The sequence below is a fragment of the Cannabis sativa genome, unplaced genomic scaffold (assembly GCF_029168945.1).
Source record: "Cannabis sativa cultivar Pink pepper isolate KNU-18-1 unplaced genomic scaffold, ASM2916894v1 Contig2, whole genome shotgun sequence".
In the NCBI taxonomy this organism is placed as follows: Eukaryota; Viridiplantae; Streptophyta; class Magnoliopsida; order Rosales; family Cannabaceae; genus Cannabis; species Cannabis sativa.
Window position 1 is genome coordinate 677,498 of NW_026870038.1, and position 22,159 is coordinate 699,656.

The 22,159-nt window shown below is 31.7% G+C and overlaps 3 protein-coding genes across 3 annotated transcripts; 2 read left to right on the forward strand and 1 right to left on the reverse strand.

Annotated features, from left to right (window-relative positions):
* The first annotated feature begins 945 nt into the window (after positions 1-945).
* LOC133033004 (two-component response regulator-like APRR3) lies at positions 946-4,853 on the forward strand. The gene is made up of 8 exons (XM_061107512.1): positions 946-1,516; positions 1,914-2,075; positions 2,168-2,298; positions 2,392-2,541; positions 2,791-2,959; positions 3,040-3,382; positions 3,511-4,297; positions 4,380-4,853. The coding sequence occupies exons 1-8, from the start codon at positions 1,201-1,203 to the stop codon at positions 4,491-4,493; spliced, it is 2,172 nt and encodes a 723-aa protein (XP_060963495.1). The 5' UTR covers positions 946-1,200; the 3' UTR covers positions 4,494-4,853.
* Positions 4,854-15,046: 10,193 nt separating this feature from the next.
* LOC115715663 (NDR1/HIN1-like protein 26) lies at positions 15,047-16,219 on the forward strand. The gene has a single exon (XM_030644322.2). The coding sequence runs from the start codon at positions 15,246-15,248 to the stop codon at positions 15,864-15,866; it is 621 nt and encodes a 206-aa protein (XP_030500182.2). The 5' UTR covers positions 15,047-15,245; the 3' UTR covers positions 15,867-16,219.
* A 3,178-nt stretch (positions 16,220-19,397) lies between these two features.
* LOC133033046 (uncharacterized) lies at positions 19,398-20,610 on the reverse strand. The gene has a single exon (XM_061107585.1). It carries the CDS (start codon positions 20,424-20,426, stop codon positions 19,587-19,589), a length of 840 nt encoding a protein of 279 aa, XP_060963568.1. The 5' UTR covers positions 20,427-20,610; the 3' UTR covers positions 19,398-19,586.
* Positions 20,611-22,159: the final 1,549 nt, after the last annotated feature.

The following is a 22,159-nucleotide window of genomic DNA, read 5'->3' on the forward strand; positions in this document are numbered from 1 at the left end:
TAAATTATTATTTAATAAAAATAATTAAATAATTTTTATAAAATATAAAATCTAAAATAGTATTTATCATAAAAATATTGAAATGAATATATCTTTTCTCTTAAGGTATACACTTTTTTTTATGTCATTTTTAATTATCATACAAAAAAAACTCATATCCATATATAATTATAGGATGAAGAAAGATATAATAACATGCTCAAAAATATATTAATGCTATTTATATATATTATATATAAGAAAATTAAAGAATTGAAGCTTTAAAATTGGATAGTGATATTTAATAAAAATTACTATATTAAATCATATACTATTAGTTACTAATATTTAATAAAAATTATTATACTAAATCATGTAAAATTAGATACTTTAATAGAAATTTTTTTAAAATACTTTTCTTTTATGTTTTATTACAATTTTATGGCCTAAAATTTTTAATTATACTAAGATACTTATAAAATTTAAAAAAAACAAAAATATACTTTACTCAATAAAAAGTAAAAAAAAATAACTAAAAATAACAAGATATCAACCTCACGATCACTATAAATCAACCACAAATAAATTCTAAAAAAATAAAAAATAATTAGAAAAATAACTTCATGACAACTATAAATAAATTATAAAACAATTAAAAAATAATTTATTATTTTTATAAAAAAAGTATTTTTATAAATAAAAATTTCGGAAAAAAAAATCGTATTAACATATTTTTATATATATATTTTTTAAAATTTTTATTTACTAAGTAAATTTTTCTACTTTAATTACATTACACCAACAATATAATGATATAATATTTTGAGTGGTACAAACCAAACACTATTGGTATATATTTTTAGCATTTTCCTAAAGAAAATAAGTACATCACTTCAAACAATTGAACCGGTTACCTATTTTCTTAAAAACTTTACCTTTGCACAATTATGATCCATGGGATTTAACTTTTTCACAATTAGAATCCAATCTAACAGCTCAAATTGAATTGAGACATCTCACACCTCAAATTGAAAAGCGAGGTACTGCATAAAAATATCTACCAAATATAGTTTTCTATTTACAACTCCCACAACTCTAAGTTTTTTTTCTGAGCTTTCTTCCTCAAGCTTTTCCCAGCTTATCAACAATTCAAGACTGGATTTTTTCGGTTTAGGAAGAAAAAAGACTGGATTTTTACAGATTTAGAGAGAGAATTTGAAGATGGGGGAGGCTGTTTTGAGTAGTAGTGAGGATTGGGCAGTGAAAGGAGATAGTGAAGTTGAGAAAAGGAGGAAGAAGAAGATGGAAGAAATGGAGAATAATAATAAAATTGATAATGATTGTGGTGATGATTGTGATGATGGTGATGATGATGAAGTTGTGGAGATTAAGATGAAAGATGGGTGTAGCTCAAGTGGAGCTATTACTACCTGGGAAAGATTTTTGCCCAGAATGATGATGAGGGTTTTGTTGGTTGAAGCTGATGATTCAACAAGGCAGATTATTACTGCTCTTCTCAGAAAATGTAGCTATAGAGGTATGTATGTTGTGTTGTGTTCTTTTAATTTGATTTTCCTTTTATGTTTTTTTGGGGTGTTTGCAAAATTGAAATGGGGTTTCTTCCAATTTTGTGTTTTTGGTCAAGTTTATGTAATTGGGGTGAAATTTCATGTTTTTGTTGCTTTAATGTTTGTTGTAAATTGGAAAAAAAAAACCAATTGAAGGAAGGATATGGTTTGACTTTTACTCTATTTAGAACTCAGATTTTAGGGTTTTAAAAAAATGAAACAAGAATATGTGAATCAAATTTAGAATCTTAGATCCAAACAAAGCCCAAGTGAATTGAGGGGGTTGTTTTCTAATGGCTTAGTTTCCTTATGTTTATGTTGTTTATTATGATTAGTAACTGAAAATGGTTTCTTTGGTTTGGGCAGTTGCTGCTGTGGCTGATGGCTTAAAAGCATGGGAATTACTTAAAGGAAGACCCCATAACATAGATCTTATATTGACAGAAGTGGATCTTCCATCAGTATCCGGTTTTCGGTTACTTACCTTAATCATGGAACATGATGTTTGCAAAAACATTCCTGTTATAAGTATGTTTTCAAATATGGAAAAATGATGTATTTGTTAAGTGTTTAGTGTTTTTCGATTTTCATGTACTTATGTATTTTGTGGATCTTTGCAGTGATGTCTTCACAAGATTCGATCGGTATAGTTTACAGATGCATGATGAGAGGTGCTGCTGATTATCTTGTTAAGCCTATTAGGAGGAATGAACTGAGTAATCTATGGCAACATGTTTGGAGAAGAAAATCTGTAAGCACAGGCTTTTAAGATTTCATGCTGTATCGAATATTATTGTCTTGCTCTTACAATGTTCTAATTTTGTTTGTTTCGTGATTCTATTAGGCCTCGAGAAATGGTCTTCGATATGAAGGTGTTGCACAAAATAAGGGTGAAGCCACTTCTGAAAATGACCCTGCAACCAATCAATCCAATGGCTATATTCCTTCCATTCAAAGAAATGAAGAAAACATCGATAAAGGGAGCGATTCTCAGGTATCTCATATTTTCTGTATGAGCCTCCAAAGAATTTGTAACCTTTATTGTTTGACAGAAATGTAATTGCTAGTATCTCAATGTTGAAGATATTAATGAACGGTTTTAGTTTAGAATAAATTTAGACTGGTCATAAGCGATATAGAGTATGTTCTTCGCCGAGGAATATGTTAGTATTAATTCTTAAAAAAGGAATTTCCTTCCAGTCTAGGTTTCATATAGAGACTGCATGTTTGCTGTCTCCTGCAGAGCTCTTGTACAAGGCCAGAAATGGAGGTTGAGAATGTCCACGTCGATCAGATGCAGGAATGCTCACAGCCAACACGGGGCGAGTCTTTTCCAAGTGACTCGAGAACACAGAAGAGTGAAGGGCACATCAATACAGGACAGAGATTCATGCATGGAAATGATGCAAGAGGTGAATAATATTACAACTTTTTTTTAAGTATTATTCTTTAATCAGTGTTCAAGAATCTAACGGTGTCACAATCGAAATAGGTTCAATGATGGGAATCTATCAGGATGGTGAAACCGAAATTTCACCAGGCAAGTGCTCCAAGCCAGAAAGTATTAGTAGGAGGGATGCTATTATGTCTAGTGAGGCTTGTGAGAACAATAAATTCCTGTTCAATCATTCTAGAGGCACCATTGATTTGAATGGAGCTTTCGATGAAAATCAAAATTGCAATTATCAAAATTGTTCATCTAGTAATGAAACTAGCAAGTTTGATTCTGGTCCGAAATTGGATCTTACCTTGAGATCAAGTTCTGGTGACTTTGAGAGCCATATGGTTGAGAAGAGGCACAACCTTGGTCATTCTAATGCTTCGGCCTTTACACGGTGAGTTCTATTTCGATCATCTCACTTTTTGACCAGTGAGATATGTCATGATGATATGGAAAGTTTCATCAATTGGATTATCTTTCTTAACTTGTATTTGCTAAACATTTCGGTGATTATTCATGCAGATACATCAATAAACCGTTGCAGCCCACAAACCCTACATCAGCCGGTGTATGCGATCAAGATAAAGAAAGCGGATCAAACACCGAAAAGCATATGTTCGGTTTTGCTGCTGGACTTAGTTTTAACTCTGATACCCCCCCTGGTACCTCAAAAAGCTCACCGAAAAGTCATATTACATTGGCTACGGGTCAATCTAACCATTCTGAAGTTGCAACTCATTCCCCTCAACCGAGATTATTTCCTCTACCGATTCCTGTGAAAGGTGTAAGGGTTAATAATCCAGTGGCAGGCTATGGTTCTGTAGTAGTACCTTCAGGGTTCTGTTCACAATCAGGTTCTTCATCCGGGATCAGTCCAAGCTCGGTTGCCCAACAAGAATCTTCATTGCTAATCAATGCGTTTTACCAAACGACTCCTGAAAAGAACAAATCTGAGCAGTCAAATGGCCTTTGTCGAAACAACAGCATCGCCAAAGATCAATCCTTGCAAAATCAAGAACATAAATTGGATTTTTTCGAAGATCGTGGGCGTATCTCTCCTACAACCGATCAAAGCGCTAGTAGTAGTTTGTGTAATGGAAATGCAAGTCATCTTAATAGTATTGGGTATGGAAGTGCTTGTGGAAGTAATAGCAATGTTGATCAGACTGCCATGATTAGAACTGTTTCCGAGAACAAGAATGATGAAAGTTACTTTAATAACAGCGGGAATTCTCACCGAGCCATTCAAAGAGAAGCAGCTCTTACAAAATTTCGAATGAAGAGGAAAGATAGATGCTTTGAAAAGAAGGTATAACATTGTTTACCATTCTCAATTCCATTACTTTTTTTAAGTGTTCTTCATTTTTCTAACGAATTCATGTCTATTCCAGGTTCGTTACGAGAGCAGAAAGAAACTCGCTGAGCAACGTCCCCGAGTCAAGGGACAGTTTGTTCGCCAAGCGCAAACAGATCCTTCGACAGCAGAAACCGAAGGAAATTCTTAGGAGTTAATAACTATTTAGAGCTTTGAATAACATTAATGATTGAAGAAAACACTCATAATGATGATCAATAGTAGTTTATTTCGAAATCTTTTACTTCTTTTGTTGTAGTATGAGAGTGAACTTTGGGGGCCATAAGCACAAGAGAAAATCACTTAGTGTGGTTTATGTATAGCTTTGTAATTTCTACTCAATTCTTTTTTTCTTTTTGGGTAGCTGTGAATTTTGTTGATTAACAATCTCATAGGTTTATATTGGTATATACACTCTTTTAGTATTGTGATTTGTATCCATAGTAACACCATCATTACCAATCACCAGCTTGTATACTACTATATATGAAAGACTTCATTTTTTTTAGTAGTTCTTACAATTTTTGTATTTGTATAAATACACAAAGTGGTATTGAGTATTGATTTGACAAGTTTCAATAAAGGGTTTGTTCTTTACAAAATACTTTTTGAAATAAAGATAAGTGTGGTTATGCTATGAAGGTGTGCCATTGAAATTTGTTAGAGCTGAAAAGAACAAAAACCATAATATAAATTGACTACCATTAACCTTTTTGTGTAACACCAATTGGTTGGCTATCACATCATAATTGATTGTATCTTTTTGGCTCTAACTTTAATGCTCTTTACTCAATAATTATACTTGCACCACTCAATAATGGTGTACAATGTTGCCACAAATTAGTTAATTAACTATAACTCTTCTATTCTTTTCTAAATTTGATGAATCATTAAATTTTTTTGGAAAAAGAAAAAACTAAAACTAATGAATCATTTCAAATTTTTTTAATGTCGGAATAAATTATTGTTGGGGTATCAACTCAAGTCCCACATCGAAAGAATAAGTAAGAGTTGTCTTGGATATAATTATTCTACATACTCTATTAGTATGAGATTTTTTGAGAAAGTGTCCAAAAATAAAACTGCACCTAACATGGTGGAAAAATAGGCACGATAGTAATGACAATTCCATTTTGAAATGGAAGGAAAGACCATTCCAATGTATGATGAAAAAAAATTTAATAAATTTTTTATCAATTTTTTTTTATGCATTTTAAATTTTATTTCATTCCATTCCTATTCCCATTTCAATTCTCATTCCCATTCTCATTCCTCCCAACCAAACGCCGCCTAAAGGTACTACTTTTCATCTAAAATAAAATGACAAGAATTGGTTGTAGCAACTCAAGCCACCAACTGATGAGCAATAATATTAAAAAGTCTAGGAATTCAAATCACATAGAAATGAGGATTAATATAAAAAAAAACTGAAAAGATTAAGAAAAACAGCCATACAATTTCAATTAAAAATCTTTCTAGAGCAAACAATTGATTCGAGGACTTGACAATCAGTGAAAAACAAAACATCCCTCCAATTCTTTGAGTGACAAGCGCAAGCACATGAAGAAGAGCAAATGCCTCAGACTCAAGAGGGGAAGAGATAGAGACTTTAACAGTGAGACCTTCCACCAAGTTGTTAGCGCTACCCCTCACAACCACTACCCCGAAGGCAATGCCACCCCTCGCAACAACATCCACAAACACAAACATAGAGCTAGGAACAAACCTCGCTCTCACAACCCTCCTCTCAACAAGGGGATTCTCCAAGGTCATGCACACTAGATAATATTTGATTGTTTCTAGCAGTGCAAAGTGCAAGCAAGGTCGCACTAGAAAACTGAGTAAATCTGATCTTCTCTTCCGTTCTCAAAGAATTAGGGGGCTTAAAGATCCACCACACTATATCAACATCATTAGAAAACGTTGAAAATCTATACTTTTCTTGAGTAATCATCTATGATGCTCAGAAAATGATATGCTCCTCCTATAGATGGAATTCTGGAAGGATCCAACAAGTCTGAGTGGATATAATCTAGTCTTCACAAAATTCTAGTTTCCCTCTCAATTTGTCACCAAAAAGACCTTGTTTGTCAAGTTCCTATAACCTTCTTTCACTCACATGCCCCAATCTAAGATGTCATAATTTGAGCAATTTAATATCTCTTTCTTTAACAGCTGCATCTACTTTACCAGTAACTAATTTTCCATCCAAAACATAAATGTCATACTTGATTTTCCCTTTCATGACAGTAAGAGATCCCTTTGTCACCTTCATGGACTCTTCTATCTTGACGTCACTATTTGGTAAGCATGTCAAAAAGATCCAATTAATTGGAGCGGGTCAGAACTTCAATCCGACGGATCACTTCTGATCTAAAATATTCGGATACTTATTGATTCTCAGATCAGACCTGCTCTACCCTACCTAATTTTTTTTGGATCGGATATGATCCGATCTGATTTCAATATATTAAAAAAAAAACTTAATTCAAGACTCAGACTCCGAACCTGGACCCGAATCCCCTAGGACTTGAAACTCGAACTCGGACCGAACCCGCTCAAGATTTAAACCCAAACTTGGGATCAGACCCAAAGTCGAACACGAATCTGAACTCGGACTCGGGACTCAGGACCCGGACCCAGACCCAGACTTGAGACCCGATCCAGACCCAAAACTCAAGACTCGAACCTAGGATCAGACCCAGACTCGGACCAGGGACCCAGACTTAGACCCGAACCAGACTCGGGACCTAGACCCGGACTTGGATCTAGGACCCGAGACCCAAACCCGAACCCAAATTCGGTCCCAAACCTGGTTCCAAATAGGGCCAGCAAAACGGGTCAAACACGATAACACGACTCGAAACTCGCACGAGAGTTAGTGAGTTTGGGTTTGCCTTAAATGGGTTCAGGTCGTGTTCGGGTTGACTCGTCTAACCTGTTTAATAAACGGGTCGTGTTCGGGTTGACACAACTAACACAAAATTGACCTGTTAATGACCTATATAAAGTTATTTCAGTACTTCAACATGTCATAAATGTGTTATAAACGTGTAATTGATTACATGTTTAAACAAAATATGCCTATAAACGGGTTACACAGCTCGTGTCCTGTCAATCCGTTTATAAACGGATCATGTTCGGATTTTATTTTTTGACACGATTATTAAAAGGATCGTGTTTGGGTTGAGCATTGGCTGTAGAGTAGTTTGAAAGGAAGTATAATTTGTTTTGATTATTTCATCATATAAATATATTATAGGATAAAATTCAAATAAGTAATTATTTAATTAAATATATTATAAGATAAAATATTTTTTATTAAATGATTAAATAATCAATTAGGACCAGTTCTTTATTTAAATTTAAATAAATGATTTATTTATCTTTATTTTATTAGGTTAAATAAAAACTATATGTATACACTTTTATAGGTTTGATCTAAAATGATCGTTAACCACTTGAGGCTAGCTCAAGTGGCCATAGGGGGTGCGTGTGTATTGGAGGTCCTGGGTTCGAGTCCCAGGTTATGCTGATGTAATATATAAACGCTTAAATAAAAAAAAAAGATCTAAAATGATCGATCAATTATTTTCTAAAAATAAAATAGCCACCAATCATTCTCTCTCTCTCGCTCTCTCTCTCTCTCTCTCTCTCTCTCTCCTACTCGTGTGTCCCTCTTTCTACCATCATAACGTCTCATAAGTTAAGTACACACTGTGATATAAATAATCTCCTGTAATTAATCATATGAGCCCACACTCGTTCTGAGTGTTGAGATTAATCTGGAAGACACCTGTGATGTGAGTTCTTGCCAAATCAAATGACGTTTGATTGGAGGAATGTTTGTTCATACGAAAAGAATCAACCCTAATAGTTTATCAACATGTATAATGATTTCATCTTGAAGTATAGATTTAATGTATATAAATTTATTGAGATCTTGGGTCTTATGATTTAGATTATAAGAATCTAAAATATTTTTCTAAATCTACTTTCTCTTTCTATTTTAATTTGGACCATAAAAACCAATAAATACTAAAAATGTATTTATGAGGTGTCATATGAAAAGAACGCCCAAAGTCAAGAATCAATTCCTCACCTAATTATTGACTTGAAATAACAAGTACACCAATATTATTAAGATCCAAAATTATTTTGTTAAACTCATCTATTTTTTTTTTTCTATTCTTTAGTATTATCTATTCTCAAAGTGTATAACTTTTTCTCAAGATACAATTTGTTAGCCAGTGATTTTTTAAAATAAATCGATGCTAACTTTTTTATAGGCCTAGAGCAAATTCTTCATCTGAAAAATATGATACTGTGAACTTTTGATTTCGCTTCTCTCTTCACCTTCTCATCTTTTAATTCCTTCACGAGTTCTTCATCGATTGCTATGTTATTTCATGATGAACCAGAAAAACTTTGATTTTGATTCTCCATAGATTAAAATCATTAGTTCCCGAAAACTTGTCCACCTCGAACTTTGCCAATGACATTCTTTGATTGAGTTCTTGAATTCTCGGAGTTCATTTATCGTGACTCTGACACTAATTATTGTGATTCGAGATCACCCCAATCAAGAACGCACAAATAAGGAAACTCATTATTCTAAGAGAGTGACATTAAACTAAATCAGTAAAATGGATTGACAATGAAAGCATAAGAACTTAAATTGAATTACTCTAAATTGAACACAAACTTGAGAGAATTGGTTTCACTTTATTGATCAAAAGAACTAAACTACAAGAGTAGACTATACATATTAAACACACTAGGAAGCAATGGCTTCATTACACAATAAAAATCTCACATGAGACTTATGATGATTAAACACACACACCAAGTTTGTACATCTCTCCTTCTCTCTCTTTTCTTAGTTAAAAATTCTGTTGATTTTTTAGTTTTTTAATGTTACTGAGAGCTAGAGTTATGAAGTGTGTGTTAATTTCAAAATTTATATTTTATTTTATTTTGAAGATTGTCATTCTAATATAAGTGTACTTTTATTTTGGTGTTTCAATTTTTCAGTTTCGCCTTGCTCTAAAGACAACTAGTTAATAATGGGAAGGTGTTTTTTTAATGTGATGTGGTGCTGTTTGAAGACGTTATAGCTTTATTGTCTAAATTTCTAGGGGCAGTTTTGTCCCATGTGGCTCGGGATGAGAATTCTGCAGCGCATGGTTTGGCAAAGCATGCCCTTCAGTTAGACAATGAGCTATTCTGGTTCGAGGAGGTGCCGTCGCCGATTGTGGATTGCTGTTTTGATAATCTTGTGTGATTTTGATCACCGCGTCAAAAAAAAAAAATCCACACTTATATTGCTAATGAATAAATGAGTTGGACAATTACTAACTGAAAAACCTATCACTTAAGTGTTTAGTCACTAAATACTTATAACTAAATTTAAAAGTAAGATTTTTGCTAAAACACAGGTAATAAATGAGTATATTCAAAAATTTATTATGTATAATATCATTTACTTAAAATAATTTTATTTCATTTTTATGAAGTGTAAATAGTATTTGGGTTTTGTGGTTTTTTCTTCTTGAAAAAAAAAAAGAAATTATGTTTGGGTCTCCATTTTTACTTGTTTGTAGTTGTTAATAGAGTGTAACTAGTATTTGGTTAGAAAAATTAGAGCATTCAAATCAATATCTTCTAATATATGGAATGCATATATTGGATACACATATCTTGATTTTATATTGATTTGATGAATAATGTGTGGTCATAAATGGAAGTTGAAAACCTACATATTTGGAAGAAAAAAAGTTGTACAAGTTGCCCTAAAATATAAGTGAAAAAAAGAAGAATTTCAGATCATTAATTTTTCACCAAACATTGTTAAATATCTCGAGGATGCTGACCAATCTCGTATTGTCACGTGACTCGAGATGTGATTTCAATTAGAATGAAAAACGTTTCTGTTTTTCTTCTCAATGACAAAGCGATATTAAAGGGAAAAAGACTCAATATCAACTTGAGAAATTTAGGCCTGAAACCAAACCCACCTCAAGAAAATGTACGTGAAAGACTTGTACACGAAAGTGTTCCAATTATTCATGTTAAAAATTAAATCACAAACTCTTTGAATTGGCTTTCATTCATAAATTCATATATAATATATTTATATATGTGATGAATATGATATATATAGTGGAAGTGGAACCAATTAAGAGGCTGCTTTCATTAGCCCCATCACCACATGTTTTTATCTCTAAAAACACAAAGCAAAGCAAAGAAAAAGCCAAGCCAATGATGTTTCCTTTCCCATTGTAATCAAATTCATTATAAAGGGCATGTTTTTATGTCCCTTACCATTTAATTTAACAACCAAGAAAAAATAAAATAAAAAAAAGGGTTAACTCTCCTAATTCAAGGGCTAAATTCAATAATAATAATAATGAGAGAAAAAGAGAAATAACTCTCTTTCTAATTTCAAAAGCTCTTGCTTTTCTTTTCTTTGTTGGAAGATTGTAATGTTCTTCTCTTGAAAATTTCAAACAACTTGGTGGTAGGGTCATGTAGTTGTTAGTGACCCACTAAACTAAAATTGTCAAAACACTTCATTTTGTTTTTCTTTCTTAGTATTCTAATCCAATGGCTGAGATTTGAAGGCTCATCTCATCTAATAATCTTTCACCATACATTTTCTTTACTTAACTTAAAAGTAACAACTACAACAATCTAAACATAAGACTCCAATGAGTTTTCCCAAATTAATAATTAAAGTTAGTTTCTGCAGCAGATTCTCCATGTCTTCATCTCACTTTTTAACTCTTTTTCATTGAAGAGCTCAACAAACTCATTATATGTATATATAATTACATGTGTACATATTTTCAATCATTACTCATTTGTCTTATAGTAACTTAATTCATATATACCAAAGGAAATTACCACTATATATACATGATGATAATGATATGACCCTTTAAAAAAAAATAATACTTTCCACTTCAATTATTTAAAAAGTGTTAGCTAAGAGTGTTATCTTCTGCATACACTCAACTAAATGAATTAAATAAATTCAAATGCTTTAAAAGAAAGAAGAAAAATTGAACCATTTAAAGCCTGTTGTATGGCTGCAAAGAGTGGGAAAATGTATATATATATATATATATATATATATATATTCATTGATGTTGAATATATAAATATGTATATCATAATAATCATATCATAGCATATGTGATACCAATGGACCCCAATGAATGATGGGGTTGTCCCTACATGTTTGCCATGTGTTCAATTCTTTGGTACCATTGCTCTTTGGCTCCATTACTCCACTCTTGGATTATATGCAATAAGAAACTATAATTAATGAGAATTAGGATATGTTTGGTTACAAGAATGGAGGGTAGGATGGAAGGAAATGAATTAGTATGAACGATGAGGAAAGTAACTCTTTTTTATGTCTTTCTTATATATTGTTTGGTATTAGAAATGGAAAATGTCGATTAATTACTAAATTTTATCATTACTAACATAACTATTTATTGTTTTTTTAAGGATAAATATGATATTATATATATTTGTCTTTCTTTTTTAAAAAATATTTTTGTTTTAAGAGATTGAAAATTTTAATTTGGATGGAGAAGTCTTCCTCCATTTCTCTTTTACCTTTTGCCAAATAAAAGACTTCACTTATCCCTTCATCGAGGGCCGGTCCAAAAATATATGAGATATAAAGAAAAATTAAATTTTAGAATACTATCAAAACAAATTATTTGAGGTTAACTCAAGTGGTCATAGAAAGATGCGTCTGTGTTGAAGGTTCTGTGTTCGATTCCCAATTTATACATTGTAATATATAAACGCTTAAATAAAAAAAAAATTATTATCAAAATAATAGTTTTAATGCTTATTGTAATGGTAAAACTTTTAAAAAGTCTTAAGAGTTTCAATATGCAATCATTTATAGCTACACATTAAATATTTTGAGGTCCTGAGCCTTTGGGGGCTCGAAACACACGCTTGGCTCGCCTACTCTCAGGACCGTCCCTGCCTCCATCTCTTTCCCTCCATCGCTCTCCTTCTACTCTTCTTTCCTCTCTACAAAACATAGTGTTAGAGAGCAAAATTCCTTAATCTAGAAGGCACTATAAATATATTTGGTATAGTTTTGTAGTCATGAATTGAGTAAGAAAGAATAACATATGTTCTTTGTTTGAATAGTAACATCAAACAAATACTTAGTAATTAAAGACTATTTAAGTTAATAATAATAATAATAATAATAATAATAATAATAATAAAAGAATAGGGCCTTGCACCAAATTAGTTGAGGCTTTTATATAACTTTAATCAATCTTGAAATGTGAACTTTAATGTAATTGTAAGTCAATTAATTAATGATATGAACGTGTAAGAAACTCATTAATTTGCTTTTTCAAAAAAGGCCAAACTCGTCCCACTTCAACTCACCTTGTCTTTTTATCAACTCACATTGAGATCAACATATGTATTGCATTGCATTGCATGATTGAAAAGGTGATGAGAACATCTATGCATGCATGGAATTCCAGTCAAACTTTCTTATCAAGTGCTACTCTAACAATCAAAGGGTCCAAAGAGATTGAACATATATATATAAAAATATAAATATAGTATGTTTTAGACATTTCAAGAAATTATTATAATTATAGTAAATATTTCACTTTGAAAAATTCTAAATAAGTTATAATGTAAAAAATAGAGTAGTTGGACATATGAATTAAAAAATTTAAACGTTATTTTCGACATTATAAATTATTCTAAATATTTTGAAAATAGATAGATTATCTGTTATAACTACAACATACATATAATTTTAGAGAATTACTTCATATACTATTTTTTATTTTTATTTTTTTTAAATTTACAATTTGGGTTGCTACGGTAGTTTCTATGTAAATTTTAATTACGATTTAAGTTGCTTTATAAGTTGCTATGTAGATTTTCGTAAAAATACAAAAAAAAATTATTTTAAACTGTAAAAATGAAAAAACGCTTCTAATTTTTCTAAATGCTATAAATAGACCTATCAGTATGAACAAAAGTGATGTCCTTATTATAAAACTTTCCTATAAATATATATATATATATATATATACTAGCAAAAGCTACGTGCGAGACACGTATATTAAATTTTATGCTAGTTTTTTTTTATGTTATTTGAAAGTGATACAATTAAAATTAAAGAAAAAATATTATTACTTATTAGGTGAGATTATTATTATGTGTATAGAAAGAAATCATAAATTAATTAATCTTATAATCTTAACTTTAATCAAATAGGGTTTAGATATATGAACAATAAATAATCACGTAAAATAATTATTTGAATAAAGTATTCAGTATACACATTTATATATACATGAATCCCATTAATAAAAAATAATTATTCAATATATGAACAATAATTTGTCACGCTATATGTTTCCCAATAACGAAATCCACCTCTCAAGAGTAAATAATGCATGTAATACAGATCTTTGTAATAGAGTGCCTAAAAGAAACAAAACTTCAGTTACCATAATCGGAAAAATGTGTAAGTAAACTAAATAATGACTAAGAAGATCTAAATTACAAAATGAAAATAACATGTCTATATGAGTATGATTTTTTTGCTATATGAGCATGATTGATCTAAGAGAAAATAGATAAACCTATAAACATATAAATATACTTAATATTAATTTTGACAAAGAAACATGTCAATTATAAACAATTCTAAATATCATCTTCACAATTTTAACACACTAATTACTCATTAAATAACCATAATGTATACATCATGATAATTTTATTTTATTTGATATCAAATGATAGAGATTATTGAGGTTTTAAGCCATGAAAAATACACTATGATCAAAAAGTAATGTTCATTAATTGTATATTTCAAAGAAATCTAAATTTCCTAAATGTCCCTAATAAGATATAAACAATAAAGTTGTAAATTAAAAAAAGAAAGTAGCAAAATTTCAGTTAATATTAGAAATAGAACAAATTGAAGATTTATACAATATTAGAATTTGAATAGAGGCCATAAGCGAAGGGGCGAAACTCGTTAGATCCCCAAGTAGAACACTACCTTAATGGTCTGAACACAAAAATTATAGAAATCAAAATATGAATAAATTAGCATCATCAACAAAAGAAAAATTAAAGAGAAAAGACTTAATAATTACGTTACAAATAATTATTAATTGAATTAAAAAGTTAAGATTATAAGATTAATTCAAATTATTGTTCATATATTGATTAATCCCTATTAATCAATATATGAACAATAATTTGAATTAATCTTATAATCTTAACTTTAATCAAATGGGTTTATAAAAGAGGCATAAATAATCAAATAGGGTTTGAAATACAGTAATTAAAGAAAATCTAAAATGTTATTATTTTTTTTTTAGATTTAATGGGATTTATTTTATGGGTTAGAAATACGGTAATTAAAAAAAATCTAGAAGCTTATTTTTTTTTTGGATTTAATGTGATTTATTTTATTTTTATTTTATTATATATAAAATAAAAAGTGACTCGTGAATTTTTCATAAATCATTTTATTAATAATAAACTATTTTATTTTTAATATAAATAAAAAGTCACCCATAAATTTTTCATAAACTAAGAATTCTGTTATATAGGCACACTTTATATAGAATAGATATATAAGCACATTCCAGAAGTTACCAAGTAAATACTAAATATCTCAGCAACAACTACCCCCACCATTACCATTTGGAGCTGCTAGTCAAAAGCATATATCAGATCAAAAATTATTGCTGCTTTCTACTTCATACACCTCCCTTTATAAAACCCCATCAAACCTTAACTCTTCTTCCTTAGCCTTGTTAACCTCCTCATCTCTATTCCCTCTTCTCTCTTCTCTCTTTCTCTCCATCTGCAAATGTCTATAATATCTGTAAAATCGCCTAAACACTGTGGCAAACAAGGAGTGAATGTTGAAAAGGCTTACAAGAAGCTTGTCTGTGCTGGCTCTGCTCTATTCACTACAATCCTCTCCATAATACTCTTAGTTTGGCTAATCCTTCACCCAACAAAGCCTGAGTTTTCACTCAAAGAAGCTGATATTTACCTCTTAAACCTCTCAAATGTTAATCTCCTCAACTCATCAATCCAACTCACTCTATTCTCTAAAAACCCGAATCAGAAAATTGGTATTTACTACGACGAGTTACAAGTTTATGCCACTTACAAAGGCCAACAGATTACTCTTTACACTTCTCTTCCTCCTTTCTACCAAGGACATGAAGATACTAATCTCTTATCAGCTTCTCTGGTGGGAATTGGCTTACCTGTTGCACCTTCCTTCGGTTATGAAGTAGAGCGCGATAAGAATGTTGGAAGATTAGTTCTGAATCTTAAACTCAATGCCCGTCTTCGGTGGAAGGTAGGAACTTGGGTCTCTGGTAAATACAGGTTGAATGTAAATTGTGTTGCTGTTATGGCTTTTGGACCTTCTCTTTCGACCGGTAAGCAAGGGACTCAATGTTCTACTTCGGTTTGAAACTAAGAAAACTAACTTATAGCAATCTTCTTCAGTGAGTTTTAGTATGAATTGTATATTGTTGTTACTAGAAAAGTGTTCTTGTGAATTATTATTAGTAACTATTTGATATAACAAAAGATAGTAACAAAATATTGTAAGTTAAGAAGAAAGTTTGGTTGGATTGTGACTTTTGTTTCTGACTGAGGATAATGAAGGATAGGATTGTTTTATGCTTTGTTGAGTTTTGCTTTGGTTTTTTGGCTATGAAGATATGAAAGAGTGAGTCAATAAGTGAAAGGTTTAATGATGAAAGTGAGATTCTAAAGAGAAAAGTTGATAAAAAGGAAGAAGATTGGTTGCTTTCTTGGCAATGAAAATTGTTCAATTTTGCAGTTATATCCCTCATCTTTTCAATAATTAAAAAGAAAAGTTTTCTTAGTACCTGCATCATGACCAGATTCCTTTTGTATCAAAATATTGCAACTTGAATCTTTCTCTCTTTTTCTTGCCTGTTTTGAACCACACCCAGAAAATGAAACTTGGTCATGTCATGATATGAATATACTGAAATATACTATTCTGTTATATGTTATACTGAAACAGATAAGACTCAAAGTTCAAATCAGGATATAACCATTTCTAATTGTCTTTGTAGAAAAGTACAGATGATCCCATGTTTTAAATGAATGTTTTTCATCATTACTTGAAATTCACAAATAAAATATATGGTTAGACTTAGAGGTACACCTGCAAACCTACCCTTCAAACTTCTCCACTTAGATTCATTTCACATTTTGTTTTTGTTATGGTTTTTAATAGTTTAAAAACAAAAAATGCTTTCACTCTACCTCTTTATTGAGAAAAAGCAAAAGAAAATCAAAGATGGGAAAAATCTACTGCCACAAATCTTAAAAGTAAGTTAGCTTTCTTAGGATCTTAAAAGCTATAACACCTCCCACCTGAAATGTCCCCACAAATACTAATAAAAAATATGATCACAACAACCCAGAAAAACACTAACACTCGATAATTCATCAAACCAGCATAGATAAAAATTTTCTGATGTAATTTCGGTTATCGGATTTACTAGTACAAAAGAAGAGTAACCCTCAAGAGATTACCCCATAATTGTCCTGATCTTACAAAAACAAAAGCTACTTTTTTGAGTTGCCCACAAAAGATATTCTCTCTGAGGCTCCCACCATCATCACAAAGAGACATAAACTTGTTCGAAATAGCAGCAACCCCCCACCAAAAGCAGAGTGCAATCAATGATTAAAAAATTACCAGCAAACATAATAAAGTCCAAAAGCAAGTTTAAGTTAAACAAGTAAACCAATTCAATTCCGTAAACTCGAAAGAATCTTCTTTTTACTAAATCACTAATATCAACTTTGCAGATTAAAGCAGTAAAGGAGAGAGTTTATTATAAATAAAGATTTAAATAAAGGAAGGACTTGGGAACAAAGAACAATACTATAATGTCTATACTATTCAACTTAGGTAGAACATACCTAAGTCTCCCGGAGTAAAAAGTCAATCTTCTGGTTTGAACTGATCGACGATCGTTAGCAGAGTCTTAACTTTCCAACTGCCCTCTACAGCTGCTCCCCATTGATAAAGGAAGGGCTTTTTTGAAACAGAAACATGTTCTTCACAAGTCAAGATTTACCATCTGTAAAAAAAGTGAACCATTCTCAAGGATGATCAGCATAGTAAAAAAGAGGTTCATTGTAATATTCTATTTACATCAACATGTGATTCACCTTTACATCAATATTCCCAATTCAAAAAGAGACTTATTTTCCCTTCTAAAAATATAAAAATCAAAACTTTTGCACTTTTTTTCCCACAATCAGCGGCTTAGATGTGACCCAAGAAGAGTCTACTGAATATTGTTATAATGGGTATGAATCTCCCAAACCATAGCATAATTGAGTCACAAATGTTAGAAGATCTGAAGAATGCATAGTATGGACATAATCAAATTATTGTTACATAACAATGGTTAAAAGATCTCTCTCCTTCAAGACCATCACTCTTCCTGAAAAAAAAGTTAAAAGGTTAGTCTATGTGACTATTCAAATAGCTTGACTTGAAAAGATTCCCAAGCCCTATCTTCAAAAAAGTGTTTCTCTAAAAAGAGAAAAAGATTTATCACTAAATTCAAACCAGAAGAATTCTGCAGAGGCTTACTGGAATCCAAAACAAATGGCATTAGAGAGACTGAGATAATATACCTATTCTATTACTTATATATTTTAATTTTCCTTAAATATGAATATTCAATATGAGATTATGGAAATGGTGGATCATGCTGATCAACAAGAAAAGGCATCAATAAAAGACAATCATGGTGGCCCATTCCACCAGCCGCTATCTTCTCAACTTCACAAAACTAATAACTTTAAAAAGTTTGATGATGATTCAAACTCCACAAAGAAAATTGTAACACAAGCTAAAAACAAAGCTTTCTGAACAAAAAGAGCTTACTTTACATGTTGAATAGACCAGCACAATCTTCTGCCCCCCCTCATTCAGTAGTAGATTTGCAAGGTTAATATACAAGTTGATCCCATATGCATAAAAAAAAGTGAGCCATTCTTCTCTATTGTGCAAGAACAAGATAAATGTATAGTTGTCTTTTCTGAAAGCTTTAGATACAAAACAGGTCACCCAGTACTAAGGTTTCACTACACAATATCTAGTTTAAGGCTTTCTTTTTCACATGTTAATTTTAGTCAAGTGCTTTCCTTTTTGAAGGCTAATGCCCATTAAAGTAATCTAATAACCCAACTAAGTTTTCAATGTAGCAGCATTTGGATCATTTGGGGTCGACATTTGCTCGGTTCAGAGAGTCTAAGATGTGCTTGAGCCTTGAATCGAGCGTTCATCAAGGATGGAATTTTTGAGAGAAAGCCGTCTATCCCGAAATGAAATGGGATGGAATAGAAATCGCGAAAAAGCACTAGCACTATAGTATTGTTTTTATTAAGGAAAGATAAGCTAGATAGTAATCTTAATTTAATATTCTGTAATACTCAAAAAATGACTAAAACCATAAAAAGTATATAAAACACTAAAGCCAAAACTGAATACAAATCTCAGAGCAACATAATTGAAAATTTTCATACTTTTTATTGAAATTATAGCTATAAACTTTACAATAACTCAAAACTCAATAATGAACACAATACTTCTCTTATAATCATAATCATTCCTATGTATACAGTCCCAAAAAGAGCTTAATTTATGATTGTATAAGCAATTTAGGGATCAAAATCTATAAACCTCCTAAACACAGATTATATTATGCATCAAATAAAACCCCCCAAAAAAATGATGATCTCAAACATACCCACTTGGAACAAAATCAAGGTTTAGCTGAATCATCACTAACCCAAATCAGGCTGAATAAGCTAGATAGTAATCTTGGAATTAATATTCTGTAATACTCAAATCAGGCTGAAAAAAATGACTAAAACCATAAAAAAAAAAAACAAAAAGTATATTATTATTCAACACTAAAGCCAAAAATGAATACAAATCTCATATAACAAGGTGAAAAATTTCATACTTTATTTAAATTAAAGCTACAAACTTTACAAGAACTCAAACCTCAAAATTGAATAGAATACTTCTCTTATAATCATAATCATTCCTATGTATACAATCCCCAAAAAAAAGCTTGATTATATTATGCATCAAATAAACCCTAAAAAAATGATGATGACAAAATCAAGGTTTAACCGAATCATCACTAACCCATCTCCAAAAATGCTTTTTTACAGACACAGCTTCATCTGCAACCCTAGAATTTTCACAATCCTTGTATTCACCGTCCTCCACCGTGCAAAATTCTCCATCAGGAAGACCATCGACAAAAGCTTCCACCGAATGCAATTCATACCGAGCAGGCAAACCCGGGTACGAAACCGAATTCCGTTCCTCCACCGTCTTCCGGTACGACCCAGGAACGATTCTCACAGCAGAAGAACCATTAACAACCGAACCAAGCTCTTCTTCAACGGCCCTAACCACAGCCGATTCAATATCCTCAAACGGCTTCATCTTCTCAGATAACGGTCTTTCACGGCTTCTAACGGTACCGTCAGATAACTCTTGATGAGACTCGATCAAAACCCTACGATCGTCGTCGAGAATTCGAACTGTGACGACTTGAACTGTACGAACCGGAGGAGAGGAATCGGCGAGAGAGGTTTCGCCTTCGGAGAGTTCGAGCCAGAGATTGTGAACGTTCTTCGTTCCGGGCTTAACTCCCCATGAGGCGAAGGAGTCGGAGGGTAACCTTGGCTTGAGCCATTCCGATAAGGACTTAGGGTTTGCGAAGCGAGCGACGGTTGTTGCAGCGGTCCGGTGGTTTAGGGACATAGTTGGAATTTTGAGAAAACGACGAGGGCAAAATGGGAAAGATAAAATTGGGGGCAAAGGTTGTTGTTTTGAGTAGAGAAAACAAACGGAGATAGCTGTGAGAAAAAGATCGGGTAAGGTTGGGAGTTTGTGTGGGAGGTTGAGGTGGCAGTTTCTGATTGGTTGGTGAGAGTGCGGAGGTGACATGTCAAAATTTAAGTGGTTTAAATAAAGAGGGGTTAGTTGTTGTGGGAAGTAGGGGATAGGAGGTGTAATGGAGGAGGGTGTTAATGGTCAATTTCTGTCAGAAGATAAGATTGAGAGAGAGAGAGAAGAAGAAGGAGAGGTTTTGAGTGTGTGTTTGGATATTGAGATTATAATATTCTGTGTCTGGTTACTGTCAAAACTCTGGACCACACAATTTTATGGGCTTTCACATCATCAAATGTTTGGGCCTAATGGGCCCAAAACTAAAATATGGTATTTTTTTAGGGAAACTTACAAAAATACTGTTTTTTTACTAAATGTTTTAAAAAATACTGGGACACGGCAAACTTTACATTTTTACTGTCCAAGCCCATTTTTATTTCTTTTATACTGTCCAGACCCAATATATTTACTTTTATACTGTAAACAGTAAAAAAACACAAACAACACCTCTCCTTCGTGGTTGGGGACGGACAAATCAACACCGGAATCATATAAACACCAGGAAAAAACCATAAAATCTGGAAAAGAAAAAAAATTACTAAATCAACAACAAATTACTGTTTTGTAGTGTTATTTTACCGTTGTTTTAATATGAAAAAAATGTCACGTAAATGAAATATTGTGAAAAATGACAGGACATGGAATCTATACCAGTTCTCATAAAGAGCAATGGACCATGAGAAAAAAACATAATTATTTCAAGAGAATGTGACAATGCTCGAAAATAACACAACAATACTTGAAAATAACACAACAACAACAAGAATCATACACATTGGAACACCAATTAGAAGAGGAGGAGAGTCAAAAACAAGAGAATTTGAAAACGGCAAATTCGACATAGTTGACTATGCGAAGCTGGTTGCTAAAAAAATAGTAGAAAAACTTGAAAACAACAGTAAAAAACTAGATCCAGAAATCGACATCAACAATACGAAGCTAATAGCAGATAAACAACAACCAGAAGTTGAAAAGGTCAGGCATACAAAGACAAGGAAACACCGAAGAAAGTTTACAGCTACTACGCAATCAAAAACAACCTCCAATACAGTTTTTGAAAACATATTTAATTGGGTTTCAGTAAGAAGTTTTTTAATATCTTCAATAACAGAGTAATAATCAGAGTTTATAACTCTGGAATGGTAGTATTCCGATCGGGTGTATTTGAATTTTCAATCCTATAAAAAAACATAATAAAACACTACTAAAACAACACAAAAAAAAAAAAGAACATAAAAACAAGCATAAAAAAAACTCTGGAATGGTAGTATTCCGATCGGGTGTACTTGGATTCCCAATCCTATAAAAAAACATAAGAAAACACTACTAAAACAAAACTAAAACAACACAAAAAAAAAAATAAAGAATATAAAAAACAAGCATAAAAAAACAATAACAAAATAAGCCATAAGAGTCATCAAACGATACAACACCACCATTCACAAAATCAGAGCTAAACTACAACCCCAAAAAAGAAAAAAAAAACTGAATTAGTGAAAACAACAAAAACCAAGTAAAGTTTATGTTGTTCTAGAAAAAATAAATAAAGAAAAAAAGAATTTTTTTTACTTGGAAAGTTTGAGTTGTCTGTTGTTCTTCTTCTTCCTCTGTATTGTTCTTCTTCTTCCTCTGTATTGTTCTTCTTGCTTTTCTCTCTCAAAACCCAAGTAAAAAAATGAATGAAATGAATGAGCTTTGTAAGTTTTTGAAATAGTGAAGAGTGGGGAGAA

Excerpts from the sequence above, each read along its gene's own strand:
- LOC133033004 (XM_061107512.1), top strand. The coding sequence starts at position 1,201 with ATGGGGGAGGCTGTTTTGAGTAGTAGTGAGGATTGGGCAGTGAAAGGA. Across the intron at positions 2,076-2,167 it reads CAAAAACATTCCTGTTATAA|TGATGTCTTCACAAGATTCG; the intron begins GTATGTTTTCAA and ends GGATCTTTGCAG. Across the intron at positions 2,960-3,039 it reads GCATGGAAATGATGCAAGAG|GTTCAATGATGGGAATCTAT; the intron begins GTGAATAATATT and ends CAATCGAAATAG.
- LOC115715663 (XM_030644322.2), top strand. The coding sequence starts at position 15,246 with ATGTCTATAATATCTGTAAAATCGCCTAAACACTGTGGCAAACAAGGA.
- LOC133033046 (XM_061107585.1), bottom strand. The coding sequence starts at position 20,426 with ATGTCACCTCCGCACTCTCACCAACCAATCAGAAACTGCCACCTCAAC.